The sequence below is a fragment of the Dendrobates tinctorius genome, unplaced genomic scaffold (genome assembly GCF_039654945.1).
Source record: "Dendrobates tinctorius isolate UK_male_01 unplaced genomic scaffold, ASM3965494v1 ptg000128l, whole genome shotgun sequence".
Lineage (NCBI taxonomy): Eukaryota > Metazoa > Chordata > Amphibia > Anura > Dendrobatidae > Dendrobates > Dendrobates tinctorius.
The window spans coordinates 11,191,609-11,214,151 of record NW_027361796.1 but is presented as its reverse complement, the minus strand read 5'-3'; the positions used below and the strand labels follow the sequence as shown (position 1 = coordinate 11,214,151).

At 38.5% G+C, this 22,543-nt stretch overlaps 1 protein-coding gene across 2 annotated transcripts in view; it reads left to right on the top strand.

Annotated features, from left to right (window-relative positions):
* Positions 1-22,543, top strand: part of ZNF462 (zinc finger protein 462) — a 134,237-nt gene that overhangs the window by 91,147 nt on the left and 20,547 nt on the right. The window contains exons 6-11 of one of the 2 annotated variants that reach the window (XM_073542657.1): positions 5,550-5,668; positions 7,595-7,636; positions 9,339-9,518; positions 12,190-12,457; positions 15,805-15,941; positions 21,898-22,121. In XM_073542657.1, coding sequence (XP_073398758.1) covers positions 5,550-5,668; positions 7,595-7,636; positions 9,339-9,518; positions 12,190-12,457; positions 15,805-15,941; positions 21,898-22,121 — 970 coding nt within the window. The remainder of the gene's footprint in view (positions 1-5,549; positions 5,669-7,594; positions 7,637-9,338; positions 9,519-12,189; positions 12,458-15,804; positions 15,942-21,897; positions 22,122-22,543) is intronic. The other variant, XM_073542658.1, reaches the window with a different exon arrangement.

Genomic DNA, 22,543 nt, shown 5'->3' with positions numbered 1-22,543 from the left:
CTCCAGAGGCTAAGTCCTCATGCCGTTCTACTGGGCATGCCCGCAAGGTGACCTCTCACTGGAGAGCAGGGGTCACATGTTCAGGTCCTGTGTCAGATCTGATTGGTCCTTTCCAGGATACTGGAAGGTCCCGGAAGCGCATGGCTATAAAAAGCCCGCACGGCGGATCGGCCATGCGCTAGTGTAGCATTTTATGCTGTGTGTGTATGGTGATGGATGCATGGACTGGTGTCTGACTTATTATGAAACCCCTTCCCTTGGATATTACGAATGGTGACTGTGTGTTGGGTTAGTCAGCTCCAGATTGTGGCAAGCTACACGCCACTGTGCTTTCCACGCCTACAGTAGCGTCCGTCGGTGCCTGGTTCGCGGCGCTGACGCTTGCGGCTATAGTTACCGCTACGCTGCATTAACAGCAGCTATTGGTGTTCACGGCTGCGACGCCACACGCCGGCTCCTGTGACGTTAACAGGGATAGCGGCGTTACATTTATGTATGCCCAGCGACTCTGTGTCTGAACAGAGCCGCTCCTAGCGTTCGGGTGACATTAACCCGTGCGCACTATTTCTTCTTCTGGTGCATCTGCCATTGTCCAGCAGCGGTCTAGTCACCTACCGCACGGTGGACCCCGGGTGGCGAACGCACCTCCTATTATTTATATTTGTTGCGTTCCGCCGTCCCTAACATTATTTCCCACCCAGGGACTACTTTTGGACATCTCACGGTCATGTGTCCCCCAACGTGGCAAAGGAGAACCAGAGATTTTTGTGTACTCACCGTAAAATCCTTTTCTCTGAGCCACTCATTGGGGGACACAGCACCCACCCTTTTTGGCCTGTTGTGTCCCCCAATGAGTAGCTAGGAGAAAATGATATTACGGTGAGTACACAAAAATCCCTGTTTTTTATTTATTATTACTTTTGTCAGATTCAAGTTATTTCTGTGAGCAGTGAGTTTTTCTGTCATGAAACGAGGGTTACCAACAATCTTGATCACGTGTGTATTTTTATAGCTATGGTGAGCTTAGAAATAGCAAGAGAAACACAATTTTTGCAAAACAGATCTGTCCTTGAACTTGGCAAAGTATGTTTTTGGAAAACTCAGATATACTGTATTTTGCGGATTATAAGACGCGCCGGATTATAGCATTGCAGCAGGCTGCAGGCTGGGATGAGAGGGTGTTCCAATGTGCGCCGCTGCGGGTGTTCGGTGGTGCCGGGGGCATTTTGTGAAAGCCCAGAGCCCCCGCACTTACATGGTTTACTGTGCGGTGGACTCCAGAAAAATGGCTGCTGGGGCATGCACAGATGGAAATCTTAGCACCAAGATCTCGGGAGATGAGATACACATCCATTCCGGCATGGATTTTCAAATTCAAGATCTCAGTATCTCAGGGTCGGAGAGATTTAGTATTCAATAATGTGATTCAAGTGTGCATGATTCGCTTTATATCTTCAGGTCTGATACCCTACGAGACTCTATGACCACTGTATAGTGTTTTTATTACGGCTGTAGAGGGATCTTCCTCTGATGCATTTTCAGTTAGCCAGAAGTAGTAAGATCGCAGGATTATGTGTACAAAGTAACAAAGCCTACAACGGCATCAGTCACTGATGAGAGAACAGTAATGTCTGTCTACAGTCGTTTAACCCCTTAGCTGCTACAATATATCAGAGGGGACCAGCTGGCTAATATAGATGTCCAGGTTGACCAGTACAGCAGCGGGTCATCGGATAATTAATGCAGCAAACTCCATCTCTTGTATACAAGCGAGGGCAGCAAGAAGTCTTTGTGTGCACCAGTTGCCATAACTTTCTTCATATTGTAACGTTCTACATACAGGTGCTTCTCACAAAATTAGAATATCATCAACAAGTTAATTTATTTCAGTTCTTCAGTACAAAAAGTGAATCTTATATACTATATAGAGCCATTATAAACAGAGTGATCTATATCTATTTCAAGTGTTTATTTCTGTTAATGTTGATGATTATGGCTTAAAGCCAATGAAAACCCTAAAGTCTTTATCTCAGTAAATTAGAAGAATTAACAATAAACACATGCAAGGGCTTCCTAAGCATTTCAAAAGGTCCCTTAGTCTGTTTCATTAGTCTCCACAATCATGGGGAAGACTGCTGATTTGACAGATGTCGGCAAGGCAGTTATTGACACATTCCACAAGGAGGGTAAGCCACAGAAGGCCATTGCTAAAGAAGCTATCTGTTCACAGAGTGCTGTATCCAAGCATATTAATGGAAAGTTGAGTGGAAGGAAAAAGTGTGGTAGAAAAAGGTGCACAACCAGCCGGGATAACCGCAGCCTTGAAAGGATTAAGAAAAGGCCATTCAAAAATGTGGGGGAGATTCACAAGGAGTGGACTGCTGCTGGAGTCATTGCTTCAAGAGCCACCACACACAGACGTATCCAGGACATGGGCTACAAGTGTCGCATTCCTTGTGTCAAGCCACTCATGACCAATAGACAACGCCAGAAGTGTCTTACCTGGGCCAAGGAGAAAAAGAACTCGACTGTTGCTCAGTGGTCCAAGGTGTTGTTTTCAGATTAAAGTAATTTTTTCATTTCATTTGGAAATCAAGGTCCCAGAGTCTGGAGGAAGAGTGGAGAGGCACACAATCCAACCTGCTTGAGGTCTAATGTGAAGTTTCCACAATCAGTGATGTTTTGGGGAGCCATGTCATGTGCTGGTGTTAGGTCCACAGTATTTTATCAAGACCAAAGTCAGCGCAGCCGTCTACCAGGAAATTTTAGAGCACTTCATGCTTCCCTTTGCCGAAAAGCTTTTTGGAGATGGAAATTTCATTCTCCTGCAGGACTTGGCACCTGTCTACACTGCCAAAAGTACCAATACCTGGTTTAAAAACAACAGTATCACTGTGTTTTATTGGCCAGCAAACTCGCCTGACCTTAACGCCATAGAGATTCTATGGGCTATTGTCAAGAACATGAGAGACACCAGACCCCACAATGCTGCCAAGGTGAAGGCTGCAATCAAAGCAACCTGGGCTTCCATAACACCTCAGCAGTGCCATAGGTTGATTGCCTCCATGCCACGCCGCATTGATGCAGTAATTGGTGCAAAAGGAGCCCCGACCAAGTATTGAGTGCATTTAATGAACATATATTTCAGTAGGACAACATTTCAGATTTTAAAATAATTTTTCAAGCTGGTGTTATAAAGCATTCTAATTTACTGAGATAATGACTTTTGGGTTTTCATTGGCTGTAAGCCATAATCATCAATATTAACAGAAATAAACACTTGTAATAGATCAATCTGTTTGTAATGACTATATAATATACTAAATCAGAGAGAAAACCAATTGTATAAAAATACAAGTCCTGCACAAAAAATGCAATAAAATCCTCCTATAAATAAGTGCAACAAGCGACTGAAGTACTGAAAATAATTAGATTATATTTGACAAAATTCATCTATTAAATATTGTAGTTAAAAAATATAAATATAGCATATACAGCTGAAAATAGGAGCACACCTAATAATTCTGTATATAAAACCGTATTAAAAGGGTTGTAATATATATCACAATGCCATGCTTACAATCAATAATAAATACCAGAATCTACCAAAAAAATTGAAAAATGAAAAATACATGAAGTATCACTAAATATACACACGAAAACACTAAAAAAGTGCTGCAAAACAACCATAAACGTTTGTGTTGTAAAATATATATATATATGTATACCTATACACAATAAAATGCTAATGTGCTTAAAGTTTGAAAAATATTGCTGTTGTGCAGTAAAATTATGCAGTGCAATGGTGCTGGTATTATTTTAAGGTAAATACCAATATATGGCCCTTTAGTTATAGCACTTAATGCATAGTGCTGCAGCACAGAATAAAATAAAGAAGCTGCAACACCATAATGTGTAAATAGTGCTAGAAAGTGCTGCAGTGCTTATATGTGCAATGTGCAAAGCTGCAAAAGATCCAGTTGAATCTATTGCAATGTGTAAGCCTTGAGATGAAATAAGGAGCTATGGTGCAATAATTATAAACAAAGTGCTGCAATGCTAAACGGGCCTATAAGATAGGCATAATAAAGATAGAATTTATCGGTTCCTCATACCTAAAACTGAGTGTGCTCCAGTCGTTTCCGCGCTTGCCTTCTTGCGGGTTTTCATTGGCTGTAACCATAATCATTTGTTTGTAATGACTATATAATATACTAGCTGAAGAGTCCAGCATTGCCTGGGCATAGTAACTAACTTTGGTTAGTTATAACAAATAAAGGTGGCAGTTAAGGGGCCTTATTGCTCCTGCACCTCATGCTCCTTCTTTTTACACAGCTTCCTCTATATATACAGGATATGTATAAAGTTTACCCAGAGACATACATTGTACATTTAACAAAGACGTGTGATGGATGACTATTATTGCATCTGTAAAATAGCCCCATCTGCCAAAAATATTTTTAGAATTTTTTTCTTGTAAAGATGACTTGAAATAAACAGATAAAAAATAAGTTACCGTATCACAAAATGTAAAGTAAGAAAGTGTCATAAGTAGATATTCCCCACGCTGCTGTAGCAATGACGATGCAGACATATGGATGATAAAGGATGGTATTTTATTCTCTATTCTCAACGCGTTTCGAAGTCAATATGACTTCTTCCTCAGGAGATGCATAAGTCATAAGTTACCGTATCACAAAATGTACAGTAAAAAGTATCGTAAGTAGATATTCCCCACGCTGCTGTAGTAATGATGATGCAGACATATAGATGATAAAGGATGGTATTTTATTCTCTATTCTCAACGCGTTTCGAAGTCAATACGACTTCTTCCTCAGGAGATGCATAAGTCATAAGTTACCGTATCACAAAATGTACAGTAAAAAGTATCGTAAGTAGATATTCCCCACGCTGCTGTAGTAATGATGATGCAGACATATAGATGATAAAGGATGGTATTTTATTCTCTATTCTCAACGCGTTTCGAAGTCAATACGACTTCTTCCTCAGGAGATGCATAAGTCATATTGCCTGGTCCTTATGAGTCCTAAATGCATCAGAATTCCGATCTTTAGATTATTGTGACTAGACAGTGTTCGTTTAACACTACCTAACACAGCTTTGCCATGTAACAAGGTTTCAGTTCCCAGTAAAATCTACCAGGATGTTTTCCCAGAAACGTGTTATGATAATAGTGGTGTTGCTATTACATGTCGTCCCACACACGTTTACACCACTTAGAGCACTTGGTGGGTAATGAAACTTCTCATTTATTGCTATTGTTTTTTGTGATCCTCATATTTTTGCAGCGTAAAGAAAAAAATTAATTTATAGTTTAATGTTGACTAAAATTAAACAATACATAAATAACGTGGTTATCATTTCAGACTTTTTTTAATGTACACTCATTCAACTTTTCATTTGTTAGTTCTATTGCTGTTGTGACCAAAGTTCAATTCAAAATTGTCAGCATGTAAAACTATGCATTTTGAAAAAAGTGTTAATTAGCCTCAACTCTTTATTTAAATGTCGCTTTTTTTTTTGTTTAGCCTTGATCGTCATATGCAAGACCACCATGGACATAACAAACCATTTAGATGCAAACATTGTCCTTTTAAATCTTCCTACAAAGGCCGATTGAAAACGCACATTTTGAAAGCACATGGTGGTGAGTAATCGCACTGCCCTGTTTTTGTATTTGTTTCATTTCTTGACTAATAAGCGATAAGATGGCTGTGAACATGTATGAGAACATTTCTTATAAGACACGTGCATAGCCTACCTTACACATGAGATATATTATTGAAGTGGCCTCAGCACTGAAGAAGATGAATGCAGTAAATTTGACCCAGGCAAAGGTCTTTTTCAAGGACATCTTTAATGCGAGAGAACCAGACTTGTAGATACATGGAAGTGGCAGTGCTAGGAGCGGCGCCACCCCCCATACACTTTCAAGTCTAGCTGTCAAACCCTACAGATGTCCTTGAAAAAATACCTTTTCGCTGGAGTGCCCTTATCTTCAGTGATGAAGTCACTTCTATAATAGATACAACTGGACAGCAGTCCCTTTAATAAGCATGAGCAGTGTTGCCGACCTTACTCCCACTTTCTCCAGATACCACCAAAAAACAAGCACTATGGACTGGATACTCATGTTTCTTTAAATATGGAGAGACACGTAATATAGGCTAGTATGACCTTGGGCCTTTTTGTTTTACAAGACGGACATCACCACAAAGGAGCACAACAGAGCGTAAGTTTCAGACTTTGGACTCTGCCTTATTCAGTACTAAGAAGTCTCCATGAGGGGCACATCCATTAAGGAGTTCAAACGGAGACACTATAAAACGCTGTGTGAACAGGTCCTTACGTGTTCATGGTTTATTTTATCACTATGGTTCCATTTGTGGCCAAAAATGTCCAAAATCTTAAAGGAGATTCATAGTTTTGTTTAATTCTGCTTGTTATCAAGGTATAATAAAACAATAATCTGAATAACCACTTTCCTTTTCTATTTGGTGTAAAATTCCTCACATATTAAGTGCAGTTGACTAGGCTTATTGAAAGTTAGAGAACTCGTATCCTAATTTATTCCTGATGCATATGCAAAATTGACACACTTTTCACATACTTTTAAAGCACACTAAAGCCTATGGCATGACAATGTTTAGATTAAGAGAATTTACTGGCATATAATTCAATACATGTGAATTCAGTCTTATGGATAGATTATGTGATTGTATAAAGTCTAGGTAAAGCTCTCAGTTTCTCAAAATGTACCTTTTTATTATTCAATAATTTTATGCTAGTTACCTGAAAACAAAAAAAAAAAAAACATTTACAAAGGTGGAAAAGGGATTTTTTTCGGGAGAAATGTATTTTGTGAATTAATAAACCTTTGTTTAATCAAGGGCTGGATTTGATCACAAAATAAAAGAAAATGTATGTGCGTCTAGTTTATATTTCTCCTTTAGATTGTGTACACTATTTTATCGCTTAGGATCCAAACTTGGATAAAAAAACAAGATTATATTTGTGAGAAAAGCATTCTAATAAAACATGACAGTATGGCCAAAAATAAGCAGAAAGATAAAAATTAATCGGAATTAAATACTAAAAAGTAGCAATATTGAAGGCACTTCTATATTAATAGAGTGCTAACCAAAATACACCTGAAACATGCAGTTAAAAAAAAAAAGAGGAAAGACCTCTTCCTAAATTTAAACAATAGTTTAAAGTTGCACTTCATAAATGTAAACAATAGAAATTTTATATCACTAACACAAAATCCTAGACGAGACGAATAAAAACATTTAAAATGTACATATTATGCCAGAACATGTTTCCTAGGCCAAAAACTGGCACTAGGAGGCATGATGACCAATAAAGCCATGTAAATATAAAGGATATGTGAAATACAGTGGCATAAAAAGTTTGGGCACCCCTGGTCAAAATTAATGGTATTGTGAACATTTAAGCAAGTTGAAGATGAAATGATCTCCAAAAGGCCTAAAGTTAAAGATTACATATTTCCTTTGTATTTTAGGAAAAAATAAGTATATATTTTTCATCTTTTACATTTTGTAAATTACAGAAAAGAATATGGGCCAATGCAAACGTTTGGACACCGTGCATGGTTAGTACCTAGTAGCATCCCTTTTTGAAAGTATCACAGCTTGTAAACACTTTTTGTAGCCAGCCAAGAGTCTTTCAATTCTTGTTTGAGGAATTGTCATCTATTCTTCCTTGGAAAATTCTTCCAGTTCTGTGAGATTCCTGAGTCGTCTTGCATGCACTGCTATTTTTAGGTCTAGTCACAGATTTTCAATGATGTTCAGATCCAGGGACTGTGAAACCTTCAATTTGTGCCTTTTGAGGTAGTCTATTGTGGATTTTGATGTGTGCTTAGGATCATTATCCATTTGTAGAAGCCATCCTCTTTTCAAATTCAGCTTTTTTACAGATGGTGTTATGTTTCAAGAATTTGTTGAAATTTCATTTAATCCATTATTCCTTCTACCTGTGAAATGTTCCCTGTGACATTGGCTGCAACACAACCCCAAAGCATGATTGATCCACCCCCATTCTTCATGGTTGTCGAGATGTTCTTTACTGAAAATCTGTGCCCCTTTTTCTCCACACATACTACCTTTGATCATTGTGGCCAAAGAGTTCTATTTTAACCTCATCTGTACACAGGAGTTGTTTACAAAATGCATCATGCTTGTTTAGATGTTCTTTTGTATACTTCTGAATTATATGGTGAGGAATCAGGAGAGGTTTTCTTCTGATGACTCTTCCATGAAAGCCATATTTTGTGCAGGTGTCTCTGAACAGTAGAACCATGTTTCACAACTCAAGTCTGCTAAATCTTTCTCAAGGTCGTTTGCAGTCGAACAGGAGTTCTGATTTGCCACCCTAACAATCCTATGAACAGCTCTTACTGAAATTTTGCTTGGTCTTCCAGACCTTTTCTTGACCTCCACTGTTTCTGCTAACTGTCATTTTTTGTTATTAAATTTCGAACTTAGGAAAGGGCAACTTGAAAACGCTTTTCTATTTTCTTATAGCCTTCTGCTTTGTGGGCCTTCACTATTTTCATTTTCAGAGAGTTGGTAGCTGCTTAGAAGAACCTATGGCTGCTGTTTTTTTTGGCACAAGGTTAGAGGAAGCTGGGTTTTTATAAAGCTGGGAAATTTGCATAACCTGACCCTTTCCTAACAAAGATAGTGATCAAGCCATAACCCTAACAGACTAATTAAGGTCTGAAATCTTGGTCAAAGTTATCTTAGCACACAAATCTCCAAGGGAGACTTTTGTATTGGCACATTTTTCTTTTTGTAATTTTTAAAATGTAAAAAATGACTATATATTGCTTTTTTTATTAAAACACAAAGGAAATGTGTCATCTTTAACTTTAGGCCCTTTAGAGATCATTTAATCTTTAACTTGCGTAACTCTTCACAATAACAGTCATTTTGACCAGGGCTACCCAAACTTTTACATGCCACTGTAGTTATGACAGACAATATCCCTAAAGTGATCTCAAATAGTATACAGTAAAAAAGAAAGGTTTAATGCACATGAGCAGACAATATATAATGCACTAGCAAGAGAATATAAAAGTGATACGTAGCAACGCTGTGCAATAAAGTGTCAAAAAGCTAAATTGTCTCACAGGAAAAGCATCAAGGGAATGAGAACCCAAGCCATCAGAATTAAAGAATCCCTTAAAAAAGTGTAACAAAACCTAATATAGATGCGACTTTCTAGATAGATCTTGGGAACCCCATTTATATCAGTTACACTTAATTAATATTCTTGCTTATTAATTTTAGGTGAACATGGCTACAAATGCTCGCTTTGCCCAGTAACAACAATGACAATCAGCCAGTTAAAGGATCATTCAATTAGCGTTCATGCAAAAGCACTTACATTGCCAAAAGTGCGCAGTCTGCTTCCTAATGGCCCACGTGCTAAGCAAAGCTCCCGGATTGGAAAGGAATCTAGACTACTCGGTAAGGACTCTCATGAAGTGGTGTCACACTGCTTTGTATATAATTCTGTATTGGGAGTATGCAATCAAAAGAAGGGCCAGGAATGCCGAGCGGTATGGAGATTCGCGAGAGGCTCCCTTCCAGTGGTCACAGATTACTGACTTGCCTATTGTTCTGCAAATCGATTCTCCTATGTCTAATATTTACCTATAAGCCAATAAATATAAAAAAGTAATGTGTGTATGTGTAGGACAGCATGGTGGCTCAGTGGTTAGCACTGCAGCCTGGGAGCCTGGGTTCGAATCCCACCAAGGACAACATCTGCAAGGAGTTTGTATGTTCTCCCCGTGTTCCTCCCACACCCCAAAGACATACTGATAGAGAATCTAGATTGTGAGCCCCATTGTGGACAGTGATGATGATGATGCCTGTAAAGCGCTGTGGAAGTAATGGTGCTTTATAAGTGAGTAAAATAAATAATTGTATTGAATTATTTATTTTGTGCTGATTGCCAGTTACATGTGTTTTACGGAGCACAGCCCCATTTACATTTCTGCTGGTTTTGTCTGTGCGGACAAGGAATGCTGGGAGATTTCAGTGTAAATGCTGGCAGAATAGTTAATGCAGCTCTGGACTATAATGCCCTATGTAACTCATTCATACTAGGTAAATATGTATGTAAATGAGGCGTATATGAACTACAAAGGGTATATATGTTTATCTGAGTATACTTATGTCGGACTCCAAGAGCAGCTCTTTAGTCATACAGTTGTCCTTAATGTAGTGGGAAGGCTAGATAGTGCCGTATAAATAAGACATTTGCATGGAGAAGAATTAACTCATCTTAGTGTTGGAAGCACTTTACTCACAGGTAATTCTAGATCTTTCATAACAATAAATGAGAGAAAGCTTTGTAATGTGCTGGTGAAAGCTATTTTATTATCGCTAGAAGCAGCCTAAGCAAACAGCATTTTTATGAAGGTCAGATCTAAATGATTACAATAGAGGATTGCATAGAACTGCAGTAAAGGAAGTTCAGGTGAGGAAATAGTGAGCCAATACATGTTTGCTGGCATGTAAGAACCTGATAGTTAAGAACTGGAAATTCACTTGGTTGAGCCATTTTCCAGAGAGTAATCAATAAAATATCATTATTACATGCCGACTTGTAGACTAAGGGTACCGTTACACCTAGCGATGGACCAGCGATCCCGACCAGCGATATGACGCAGTCAGGATCGCTGGTGCATCGCTAGGTGGTCGCTAGTGAGCTGCCAAACAGGCAGATCTCACCAGCGACATCGCTGGGGACGGGGGTCGCTACTTACCTGTCAGACGCGGCGATCCTGCGTCCTCCCGCCCGACTCCACGCGTCGCTCGTCGGCGCCACAGGAAGTGACCGACGAGAAATGATCCAGGACCTTCTCGCACGATCAGCGATAACCAGCGGGGGAGCCGGTCGGAGGTAAATATCACATGCAGCGATATCTCTAGCAATATCGCTGCAACGTCACAAAATCGGTGACTTTACAGCGATATTGCTAGCGATATCGCAGTGTGTAACGGGGGCTTAACCGGAACCCTAGGTTTAGACAAGAACTTCTTAGGTATATTAGTTAACGTATTGCATACCCAAAATGGCATTGAGAAATTGACCTTTGGGGATAGTTTCAAGCAGATGGCAAGTATCTATATCTGCAGAAAATAAAGATCTGTCAATATAGTCTGGGTCAAGATAGGGCACTGATTGAAGGAGTTTATAATTAAAAAAAAAACAATGAGAGGCGAACATGATTGAAAGAGAAGCTATATTTACCACCGAATTCTACCCCAACTCCAACGCTGCCACTTTGCTTATCTAAGCAATGAGCTCATTACCTCCGGTGAATTGACTGCTAGAGCCATTGATTGGCATCAAGCAAAGAGGCAATACTTACCATTAATCTCTGGGGAAGTGGGAATGATGACATGCCAACTACCAGCCATGAAACACTGCAAAACCTCAGTGACTTCAGCGGTCAGGTCACAGGTAGTCATGAAGTTATCGCTTCCGGCCCGGTGGAGATCGTTGGAGTGGCAGAGCAGGTGCGGGGTGGGCAAATTTATATGGTAAGTTTGGCTTCCTTATTTTATCCTGATGGCCGCAGAAAACCCATTTAATCATGTTCATACGATTTCTGCATGTAGTGCCAAATAATTGGTATACCTATGGATATTACTTTTGTATAAGTATGGAACGAAGATCACTATAACTTGAAACACAGGCACTGTTTCTTACATTGCTGTCCTTAGGCATGAAATGATAATATACTACGTGTGAGCAGTCAGATCAATCTTATGATTATTACCAGAAGTGTATTTTTCTTCCTCTGTGGCTATAAGTCAATTCTAAGTATTTCTTATATCCAGGTCCATTCATACAAAGCGATTATCGTACACGTAAGAACAGTTACTAGGCTTAATAGCTATAATTGCCATATGTAACAAAATAATGGCCATTTGTTATTGGCTCTCATTTTACTTTATGGCCCTGAAGATTCATGAGTTGCATAGAAGCTCTGGTAATATATGACTTACATAAAGCGACTTTTCACTGCGTCGCCATATTTTTTGTGGTTTGGTAATTGTTAATGCGTTTGCGCTGGTAGCTTTGTAAGTTAATCTTTGACCTTCTTCGTTTTGTCATTCCCAGAATCATCATATTTTGAGCCACCAGATGTTCAGCAGCAGCTCAATCATTACCAGTCAGCTGCTCAGGCCAGAAATAACAGCAACAATAGTCCTACTCCTCTTCCTGTGGCCAATGCAGTCCCTGAGCTCAAAGAAGAAGCTGTCCTTAACTGCGAATTTTGTGACTTTTCTTCTGGTTACATCCAGAGCATTCGTCGTCATTATCGAGACAAACATGGGGGAAAGAAGCTATTTAAGTGCAAAGATTGCTCTTTTTACACATGCTACAAGTAAGAAAACAACACTGCTTTGTCGTATTTGTTCTACTATTAGTTACTCAGTGGTAAACGTTATAGATCTGTGCCGCCTAATGATTTAGATCAGATGTCCAAAGCTGATAAAGTGTCTTCCGAACCCCATGCTTATAGAGTATAAACCTTCAGTAAGAAAAAGACACAATATACAGGATATGTTTTCTTAATTCTGCTACATTGCAACTTCTTAACGACGACTACACCAAATAGCATTAAAAATTGCCTTCTAAAGGATGTGTCCTCTCAACGACAACATGTATATTGCATTATTGAACCTAAAGAAAATCCGTCATCTTTCCTGACATGACTTTATTAGTAAATAGTTGTATCTTCATTTCAACAATTCTACAACATCTTTCTTTATAGCTCTGTGTGGTGCAGTTCTTCTGATATTCCTACTAGAAATATATAAATTGACAACTGAGTGTTACTAGATGAGTGAAGTGAGGGGTCCCTGCACACTGTGACATTGTCCGATCAGTGCTGACACTGATTGACCTGGTACGCCACATTGAGTATTTGGATGCCAAACTTTCTGCACCATTTCTGCAACTCTTGGCAGGAAAAAAGTATTGGCAAAAGCATGCATTTTTATCATGTTTATGCATGCGTTTTTCACCTGTGTTTTTCTAGCATTTTTGGAAAGCAGTGAATCTTATACAGATAGATAATAGAAAGAAATAGATAATAGATAGAGATATTTTCCATAACCAGCAAAGGTAAAGCATACTGCCTTGTGGGCTGATGTAAGACTGGGAAGGTCAGTTGTTATTGAGCCCTTTCCAGTCTAAAAATACCAGATCTCGGCCACCCCAGAAGTGGAGCATCATATGAGATGCACCAATTCTGGCACTTCATTTTTGCTCTTTCCGATTGATGTCAGCTGTGAATTGTCCAAAATCACAGCCGGCATCAAGCATTAGTGTTTGTAATAGAGAGGTGTCTCTCAGATACCCTAACCGCAACCCCAGTAATTAGAAAAACAACACACAACAAAAAACTTTATTTGAAAAACACTCCCCCACACATTCTCTGGTTCATAAATTTATATATATATATATATATATATATATATATATATATATATATATATATATATATATATATATAAAAAGCCAGGTCTATCATAGTCCAAAGAATCCTGCATGGCTTTTTTTAAAATAAATTGGTGAACCAGGGAAGGTGAGGGGAGTGTTTTTTTAACTAAATAATTTTTGTGTGTGTGTTTTTAATTTTGATAACTGGGTTAGCAATGGGGGTGTCTGGTAGACACATCTCCATAACTAAAAAGGGTGTTTGATGCAAATAACAGGCCCAGTGCACAATATACTGTAGAAACACCATATTAGTTGTAAATGTAAAACGTATAGGTATACACACATAGAATATAAATGCCATTTCAATAATGGATGGTAGTGTGATGCATAGAGTAAATAGATATACCATGTATATATAAACGCAAAAGAAAGTAAACAGGGTGTGTGCAAATAATGCTCCAAGGAGTGACAACATGGGAGTCTCACAAAGGGAGAGCTTAGCCAGTGCCAACAAATGAGCAGAACAAGGTGCAAACTCAAATAACTACAACTAATAACCATAATGTATTTAATGCAAAACAATGCAGGAGAATAGTTACCACATGAATGTGCCCCATGGACACCCAGGGGGCATTGGACTCTCACATTGACAGTGAGGCCCAAATAGGTTATTATTATCTATTTCTATAGCATTCACTGTTGTCTAAAAATGCATGGGAAAAACGCTAGAAATACGCAATAGTTTTTATACCTGCGTTTTTGTAGCGTTTTTGATTGATTTAATTGAAGTCAATGGGTGGAAAAAAAAGAAATGATTTGAACCTGAATGTCACAAATAAGCAACGTGGGCATGACACTTCAGGATTCACTTTGCTGGCATCAGAATACCTTTCAGGTTTTGTGACAAATCTGCACAAAAAAAGTGGCAAAAACGCAATGCACGATGCCTAACACTAAGTTGCCATGATATTTTAGTACAAATAACAAAGTAACGGCATGATGCAGAATTTTGGGAAAAGTTGCTGTAGAATTCTTATTTTATGGAGTATACAAGTATTTATTGGAATAGACATGTCAGGAATGCTACAAAGTCCATTTTAAATTTGTCACCGTCACAGGAAATCTGGTTTGGTAAAGGGATGGTGTCATCAATGAGTTGTTCTTTTGGAGGGGTTCCCTTGTATATGGTCTATTTGTACTAATTATAATGCCGATAAGTAAATAACATATGCGTAAAATAGCCAGTGGTCCCCTGTAGGATCATCCTAAAACATTCCTCCATCCATAATGCTTATAACTAAACAGAAAAAAAAGGAAGGAAACAAAGCAAAAAGTACAAATATGTTTACCAATGTAAATGATTAAAATGTATATTGTGTGTATACAGAATGTTTTCTAGAATTAGAGACATTTCAACTTGTAGGTAACGGGCAGAACGTTTCTTGTTTTCATACATGCAAAGCATACATGGGTTCTGACAGTTCATAGAACAGTTCACCAAAAGGCCATAAATAGCGAATTTGTGCCACAAACTATTTACCTATACTATTTTTTTTACTCCAGCTTTTTTATTCTAGGAGTCTTTCAGGCTAAAACTAGATTTCCGCCATGCACCTATTGCAATGGCAGTAGCTGAATCTTGACAGTGTGAAGTATGCATACTGCCAGGATTCTGCTCTGTTGCCTGCGCAAACGGTCATGTGACCACAAGTATGCGATTTCCATACCAGTCACGTGCCGATTTCTCCTACGTCTTTCAATGTTCAGTTGTGAGATGCAGATGAGAAGCAAGTCGGCACCTGCTCAAAACTATGCAAAAAATATACTAGGACTTTCGTAACCACCACTACTCAAGTGGGCAAATGTGTGCATATTTCAGACTGTCAAGATTCAGCCTCAGCCACTGCAGAAAGCTAGTTCTAGGTCATCCATTTTGTGATATGATTTAGGTTGTGAATGATAGCTGATTCTAGCTACAGTTAGCAGAATTTCCTGGCCTGTAAAGTTGGCCTGTCGGATGAAGATATACAATGCCACTTCTCTTCTTCTGTACACATGTAATGAAATAGATGTACAGCCCAAGCATCAGATTTCAGATTTATGCGAGCAGGAATCTTTCATCACTTCGGACAGTAGGTCAGATGTCCTCTATTTCTTAATCTCTGAACACATGCTTAATATTAAATTTAACTTGGAGTTATTGTAACACATCGGATTCTTCTTTTAAATGGTGTACAGAAGACTTAGTGACTATGTAACCCAGATATCTTGCTCTTACTTTCACAGATCTGCTTTTACTATGCATATTGAATCTGGCCATTCCACTTGTCCTGAGGAAGGGCCCAAAGATCTTCGCTGTCCTCTCTGTCTATATCATACAAAATATAAACATAACATGATAGATCATATCGTCCTTCACAGAGGTAAATGATGTATTCCGGGATGCATTTTGGATCATGTAAATTCACTAATTATTTGACTGAATATATTTGGAAAGCATAACTTAATTATTTTCTTCTCATGAATTCATTTGTTATATATTTTACTTGAGTAGATTAATAAATCAATTTATACCGGTGACATAATAAATATTCTTCTGGCTGGAAATATAACACTGAAGGAGATATTTTAGTGCCACTGTTAGAAGTATTTTGTCTAAGCGGCACTGAGAAACTATAGTATAACAAGTATACAGACTCCAGTACACACCTTTTAGTGTACCTCCACACCAAGCTACCTTTAGCGCCGAAGGAGCCAATATTTAAAGCCAAGCTTTAAAAGTAAAAAAAAAAAAAAAATCTAATACATGAATAGATCAAACTTTTCATAAATATTTAAAACTAGTAGATAACTTGTCCCAGAACGGTGACTATAATAGAAAATGCATCACTCCCCCTTCCTTGGTGCTGCCCTTATCACACTGTATATCCCTTCTTCAATGTGACAGGTTGGGGAAGCAGCAGCTGAGCCAAACGCGCAAGTTAGTGTAGCGGGAACAACTCTCTGAGTGCACGGTACATGGCACAGTGGAATGAGTTTGATGTATGCGCTGACTGTGAGCATGAGCCGCTCTCCGCTACACTGGCGAATGAGTGGCATGGCATAGTTGTCCCTCAATCCCTATCCCCCAGCTAGTGAATGTGGGCCACAGCATCCTCTACAGCAGGGGTCCCCAACCTGTAGCTCGGGAGCCACATGTGGCTCGCGGTTCCATGAATTGCGGCTCGCGACTGTCTGCCAGCTTGGTGCATTAGCTCCAGGTCTAGCAAACAGGTAAGAAGAGTACATCTCAAAATGGTGAATTTTGTGAGTAGCCCTGCACAAAATAGCAGATCTGGATGCACATTTACAGGTCTTAGGGGTTTAGAGAAAATTTAAGTATGGTACGCTGGAGACAGGATGATACTACCTGTTAGAAGAGGTGCTCGAAGATGGATGTGACAGTGTGTTGGGAGTGCTGGATGGGAGAATACTGAATGGGGGGATTGAGGGAACCCCTGGATCACAGTGTACAGCTTTGGAGTGATTTCTGTGGAAAAGCTTTGGTTATCATTATACCCGCAATGGTGGCTTTGGTTGACACAACTGTGAGGAGGGCAGGAGCTGGATGTGGCTCGCGACCCTCTCTCAGAGAAGAATGTGGCTCTCTAGGTCAGAAAAGTTGGGGACCACTGCTCTACAGTATAAACAAGTAGATGTCAGGTCCTCCTCTATTGGCCCACATATACAACTGCTTCAGTATGTCATGCTATCATCCAACCACATTGTGTCAATATTTGTTACGAACCGGCACAGGACATGCCACCATGTGTATACATATCAGATAGACATTATAATATTTAACATTTACTTGGAACAGTTCTACTGTGTTTGATAAGAGTTATAGGGTCACCTGAGTATTCTAGGTGGGATCTAAACACTGTTGGTTAAAAAAAACATAGCAATTTTTACCTATCTCTAATACCAGTCGAATTGGGTGATGCCTTCTGGAGACAAATCTTTCTGTTCATTCCCCTTTAAATACCCCTCACAATGGTCTCAACCATGTTCCCTCTATTGGTGACCTAAATGTACAGTATTTTTCCGAAAATGTTTTTGGAATTGAAAGATAAGACTCTGCCCTACAAAGCCTCCTTGCAGATTTTCAGCCCTTATTTCAGTGACAGTTCTGTCTTAGATACCATGCTATAATTTTTTGTTTATTTTTTAGTTGCTTAGATGAATAGGTGGCATTTCTATGTATATCCTATGTGCACAGGGTAAAGTTGCTCTCATGAATATAGTCAATGAACAATAATGCTAGTAAAGGAACGTAACAATTTTTATAGGATCACAAACAAGTGGATGCCAAACATGTAAATGGAAAAGCCAGAAAATGTAAAGTAGATGATTGTTTAATGCGGTGAAGTATAAAAGTATGCTTTTAGTCAAATGTCCTCTAATGTGCTATACTTGTGGCACCACTGCTGTCTTTGCAATGTTAATTCTCTGCAATCCTATTAGAGCTGCGGCTTCTTGTTTTGCATCCGTCTGAAAAGAGTACAAGGCAGATAAAATAGGTAATCCACCTCTCTTGTAAAGTGATGCTACATTTGACATAATTTAATTTAACAGTACCAAGGGCATTTAGGTAAATGGTTGGACCACTCGTGTAGCTGCAGCATAGTTATTAGGAATGATTTAAGCTAATATTTCAAAACTTCTATCAAAAGTTCTTTTAACTGCATTTATCCTTGTAAATCTCTACATAATTTATCACAAAATTAGTCAATGCATCTTACTGTGCAAAAAAGTTGGCAGGTGTGGAAAAAAATCTACAAAGTATGATTGTACTCAAAAACAAATACTAATATTTTATTTTCATCAACTAACAAAAGGCAAAGTGAATGAACAACAGAGAAATTAAATCAAATCAATATTTGGTGTGATCTCTCATTTGCCTTAAGATCATTAATTCTTCTAGGTACACTTGCAAAAAGTCAAGGATTTTGTATGATTATAGTCTTGTGTATGAGTAATCCATTATACAAGGGGGTGGTTATGATCATCATTTGCACATGTAGGTTGAAACATAGTCCTTAACAGAAACAGATGTGTAAGAGGTTTAAAACTGTGCGAGGAACAGCCAAGCTCTGCTAAAAAAGCCGAAGTTGTGGTAGAACGTTTCATGTCACAGGTCATACATTATGGCAGGTAGTTATACTTTAATATCAAAGTCTCCCCTTTGAAAGATTTTAAAGCAGACTTTGTTCTGTTCAATCTCTTTTGAAGAAGCACCAAGAAATAGTCAACGATGAGGACCGCAGACACAGTCAGCCAAAGAAATATAGTGCTGCAGATGAAAGACAAATCATGTTTACTTCTCTTCAAAATCAGAAGATGTTCAGCAGTGCCATCAGCTCAGACCTGGCAGAAAAGCAGCGCGTCCCAGCTATATCCATCTACTCTTCAAAGAAGTGTGGCTGAAATTGGTTTTGGAAGAATTGTAGCTAAAAAGCCATACCTTCTTCATGGAAACAAGGCCAAGCGACTCAGCTATGCACAACAACATAAAAACTGAACAGAAAAATGGCAGCAGGAGCTCTGGACTGATGAATCAAAATGCAAAATATTTGGCTCTAACAGAAGGCAGGTTGTTCATCAAAGGGTTGGAGACTAGTACATTAATGAGTGTCTGTAGGCAACAATGAGCATGGAGAAGGTTCCTGCAAATTTTGGGCAGCATTTCAGAAAATAGAGCTGGGGATTTGGTTAAGATTAATGGTGTCCTCATTGCAAATAAGTATAGGCAGATAATTTTCCATCTTGAAATACTATCAAGAAGAAATCTTATAGGCTTCTAATTTATTCTGCAGCAGGATAACAACTCTAAACATATAGCAGTACCAGTAAGAAGTATCATCAGTATAATAAAAATGAAGGACTCCTGAAAGTGAGGTATGTCCTCCAGAGAGTCATGATTAGAGATTAGCGAATTTGTTCTGATTTTGGCCCCAAATCTGATTTTGATATATTCGTGCCATATTTGAACACTTTTCGTGCCGAATTTATGTTTGATGATCGGTTCCGAACATATTCGGTAATTTCTGCTCCCATTGACTCTAATGAAGTTTGGCTGTGTTCGACGAATATTGCAAAAACAATATTCGATTCCGATCATATTCGGAACAGAATCCGAACAAATTCGCTCATCTCTAGTCATGATGATGTCAACATCATTGAATCTGGCTGGAATAACATGACGAGAAAGACGGAATTGCGCAAGCCTGCATCCACAGAAGATCTCTGGTTAGTTCTCCAAGATGTTTGGAACAAACTCCCTTCCAAGATCTTTCAAAAACTGTACTAGTGTACCGAGAAGAATTGATGCTTTCATGCTGTTTTGAAGGCAATGGATGATCACACCAAATGTTGATTTGATTTAATTTTTTCTTTTTTTCTTTTTTTCACTTTGCATTTTGTTAATTGATAAAAATAAACTTAATATTTCTATTTTTGAAAACATTCAAACTTTGCATAATTTTTACACAGTTGTCCAATACTTTAGCACAGTACTGTACATGTGTTTAAGGGGTTGCCTCCAAAAGACAAACACTATCCATAAACTGTGTTAAAGTTGATGAATGTCATATAAGGAAGTTCTTACAAAGTCTGGCTCTAGCTCTGGCAGACCTAGTCTGTCCCTATTTTACAGGTTTGGACATTTACTTGCTTGCCAGCATACAGAACAACATTTGCCCTACAGCAGTCTCGTCAGAGGAAATGTCTGTTAGATGTAGCTTCCTCTTTTTTTAGGTGTGTATCTAAATATATACATTTAATTCATATTTAGAACACAGCTAATTTCATTTTTTTTTTCTGGGAGTGGGTGAGACTTATTTGAACTAGCCTGACCTTTTACTAAGGTCTGTTACATACATAAATACTGCAAAAGGAGAAAAAAGGGAACAATCAATTGCAATGTTAAAAGAATGCTTGACTATAGCAACCAATCACAATGCAGAATTTGTTTAAGAAAAATTAAACTGTGCGCTGATTGGCTGTTATGGTGAACAAAGACAGTTTAACTTCTAGTTCATACACCTACCTCTTTCCAACTAGTGTCCAAATGACAATTTGCACCAAATACACTGTTTTTGATAACGAGTAGAAGACCTTTGTGTATCACCAATGCATAGATAGGGGGATGATTGTTTACATGAGGTATGTTTCGCAGATGTGATATTGTAGCACTAAAGTCCACCATATAACTTAGATAGCTATCAGACAAACAATCATTCATCTTGCAGCTATCAAGGCCAACTCTCCATACACAGGAACGTTCAATTATGTTCTCTAGGAGAGTGCCACAGCCAGACATCTCTGTCAGTGGCGAAATTTGACTTGCCTCATCCTTAACTCCCCAGCCAATCATCTATCTGGGGCCCGCACGGACCCTTACTCTGGACAAATCATACATCTGGAGGAAGTGACAGAGTAACCACAACTCTCACTTCCTCCGGATGTTAGTTACATCCAAATGAGGGGAAAGTGAAGTGGCCGCTGACTGACATAACAGCGTCACTCGAGCTTTGGGTAGAGCTAGTGCTGGCACCTCTGGAAAGAAGAAATGTAATATAGTTCTCCTAAATTGCTATGTTGCTTACCCCATGTGCAGATCATTGCAGTTGCTTAGGTATCCATGGTTATGACCACTAGCAGCTAACTAACTGTCACTATATGAGTGGTTGTAACCATGGATATCTAAGCTACTTCAATGCCCTGTACATGGTGTAAGCGACTTAGCAAACAAGAAGAACTATACTACAGAGGTATTTGCTAATATTATTATTACACTTACTACCAATTGGGATAGGATCTTGGAGATGCGAATACCCCTCTTAAGTGGTTCTGACCCCTCTGTTCATGGCAGAAAGCCCACATAATAAGCCATTACATTGTCATATGAGTCAAGTAATCATAATATTGTTACCATAAACCCAGTTTTGCATAAAATTCGCATCTCCACATTGCGTTGATGTTGGCGAATATCTCCTCACATAAGAAATCTCATAAATGAAGCCACACTTTATATTTTAGATTTGTACTGACTCTAAATAGTGTCACCAAACTACACGACAAAAAGGCTGTTGTTTTAGTAGAACCTTCACAGCAGATCTACTTTAGCCTCATGTTTCTTGTTGTTTTCGACACCTTGTTCGTTCGTCAGTACCCAAACAATGACATAATTGATACACACTACAGCACAAAATATTTAGTCGCTGTAACAGTCATTGTTGGAACAGGATGCATTGTCCACATACAATAGAACTGGCATGAATATTGATGTGTAATTGTTTTGTACATCACTTCAGTGTCTTCTTTATGTCTTCATTGCAGAAGAGAGAGTCGTTCCTATAGAAGTTTGTCGTTCCAAGTTATCAAAGCAACTGCAGGGAGTTGTGTTTCGGTGTGATAAATGCACTTTTACCTGCTCAAGTGATGACAACCTACAACAGCACATAGAAAAGCATAATGAACTGAAGCCCTACAAGTGTCAGCTGTGCTACTACCAAACCAAACTAAATGAAGAACTAGATAGCCATCTAAGAGAGGAGCATAAGGTAGGTGTTACATGCTCTGGGGATAAGTGAATTGATCACAACCTACTTTTCTACATTGTATAATCACTTTTTAATAAATCATGAGGTAATGTTTCCCTTTTCTAGAGACTATACAATTTAGAATTCTGCAATTTAAAAATATAGATTTACGAATGACTTCATATGGAAAATGTAAGTTATTGTGTAGAATGAAAAATTTATACATGGGTCAAGTACCATTCAAAAGTTTGGACACATGTTCATGTAATAGTTCTTATTGGAATATGCATAATTTAGATTGAAGGAAACAAAACTCGAAGGAACACATATGAAGAAAAGGAGTAAAGAAACACTTGTGAAATAAACCAAAATATGTGTTAAATTTTAGATTCCTCAAAGTACCCCCTTTGACAGCTTTATACACCCTAGTCATTTCCTTAACA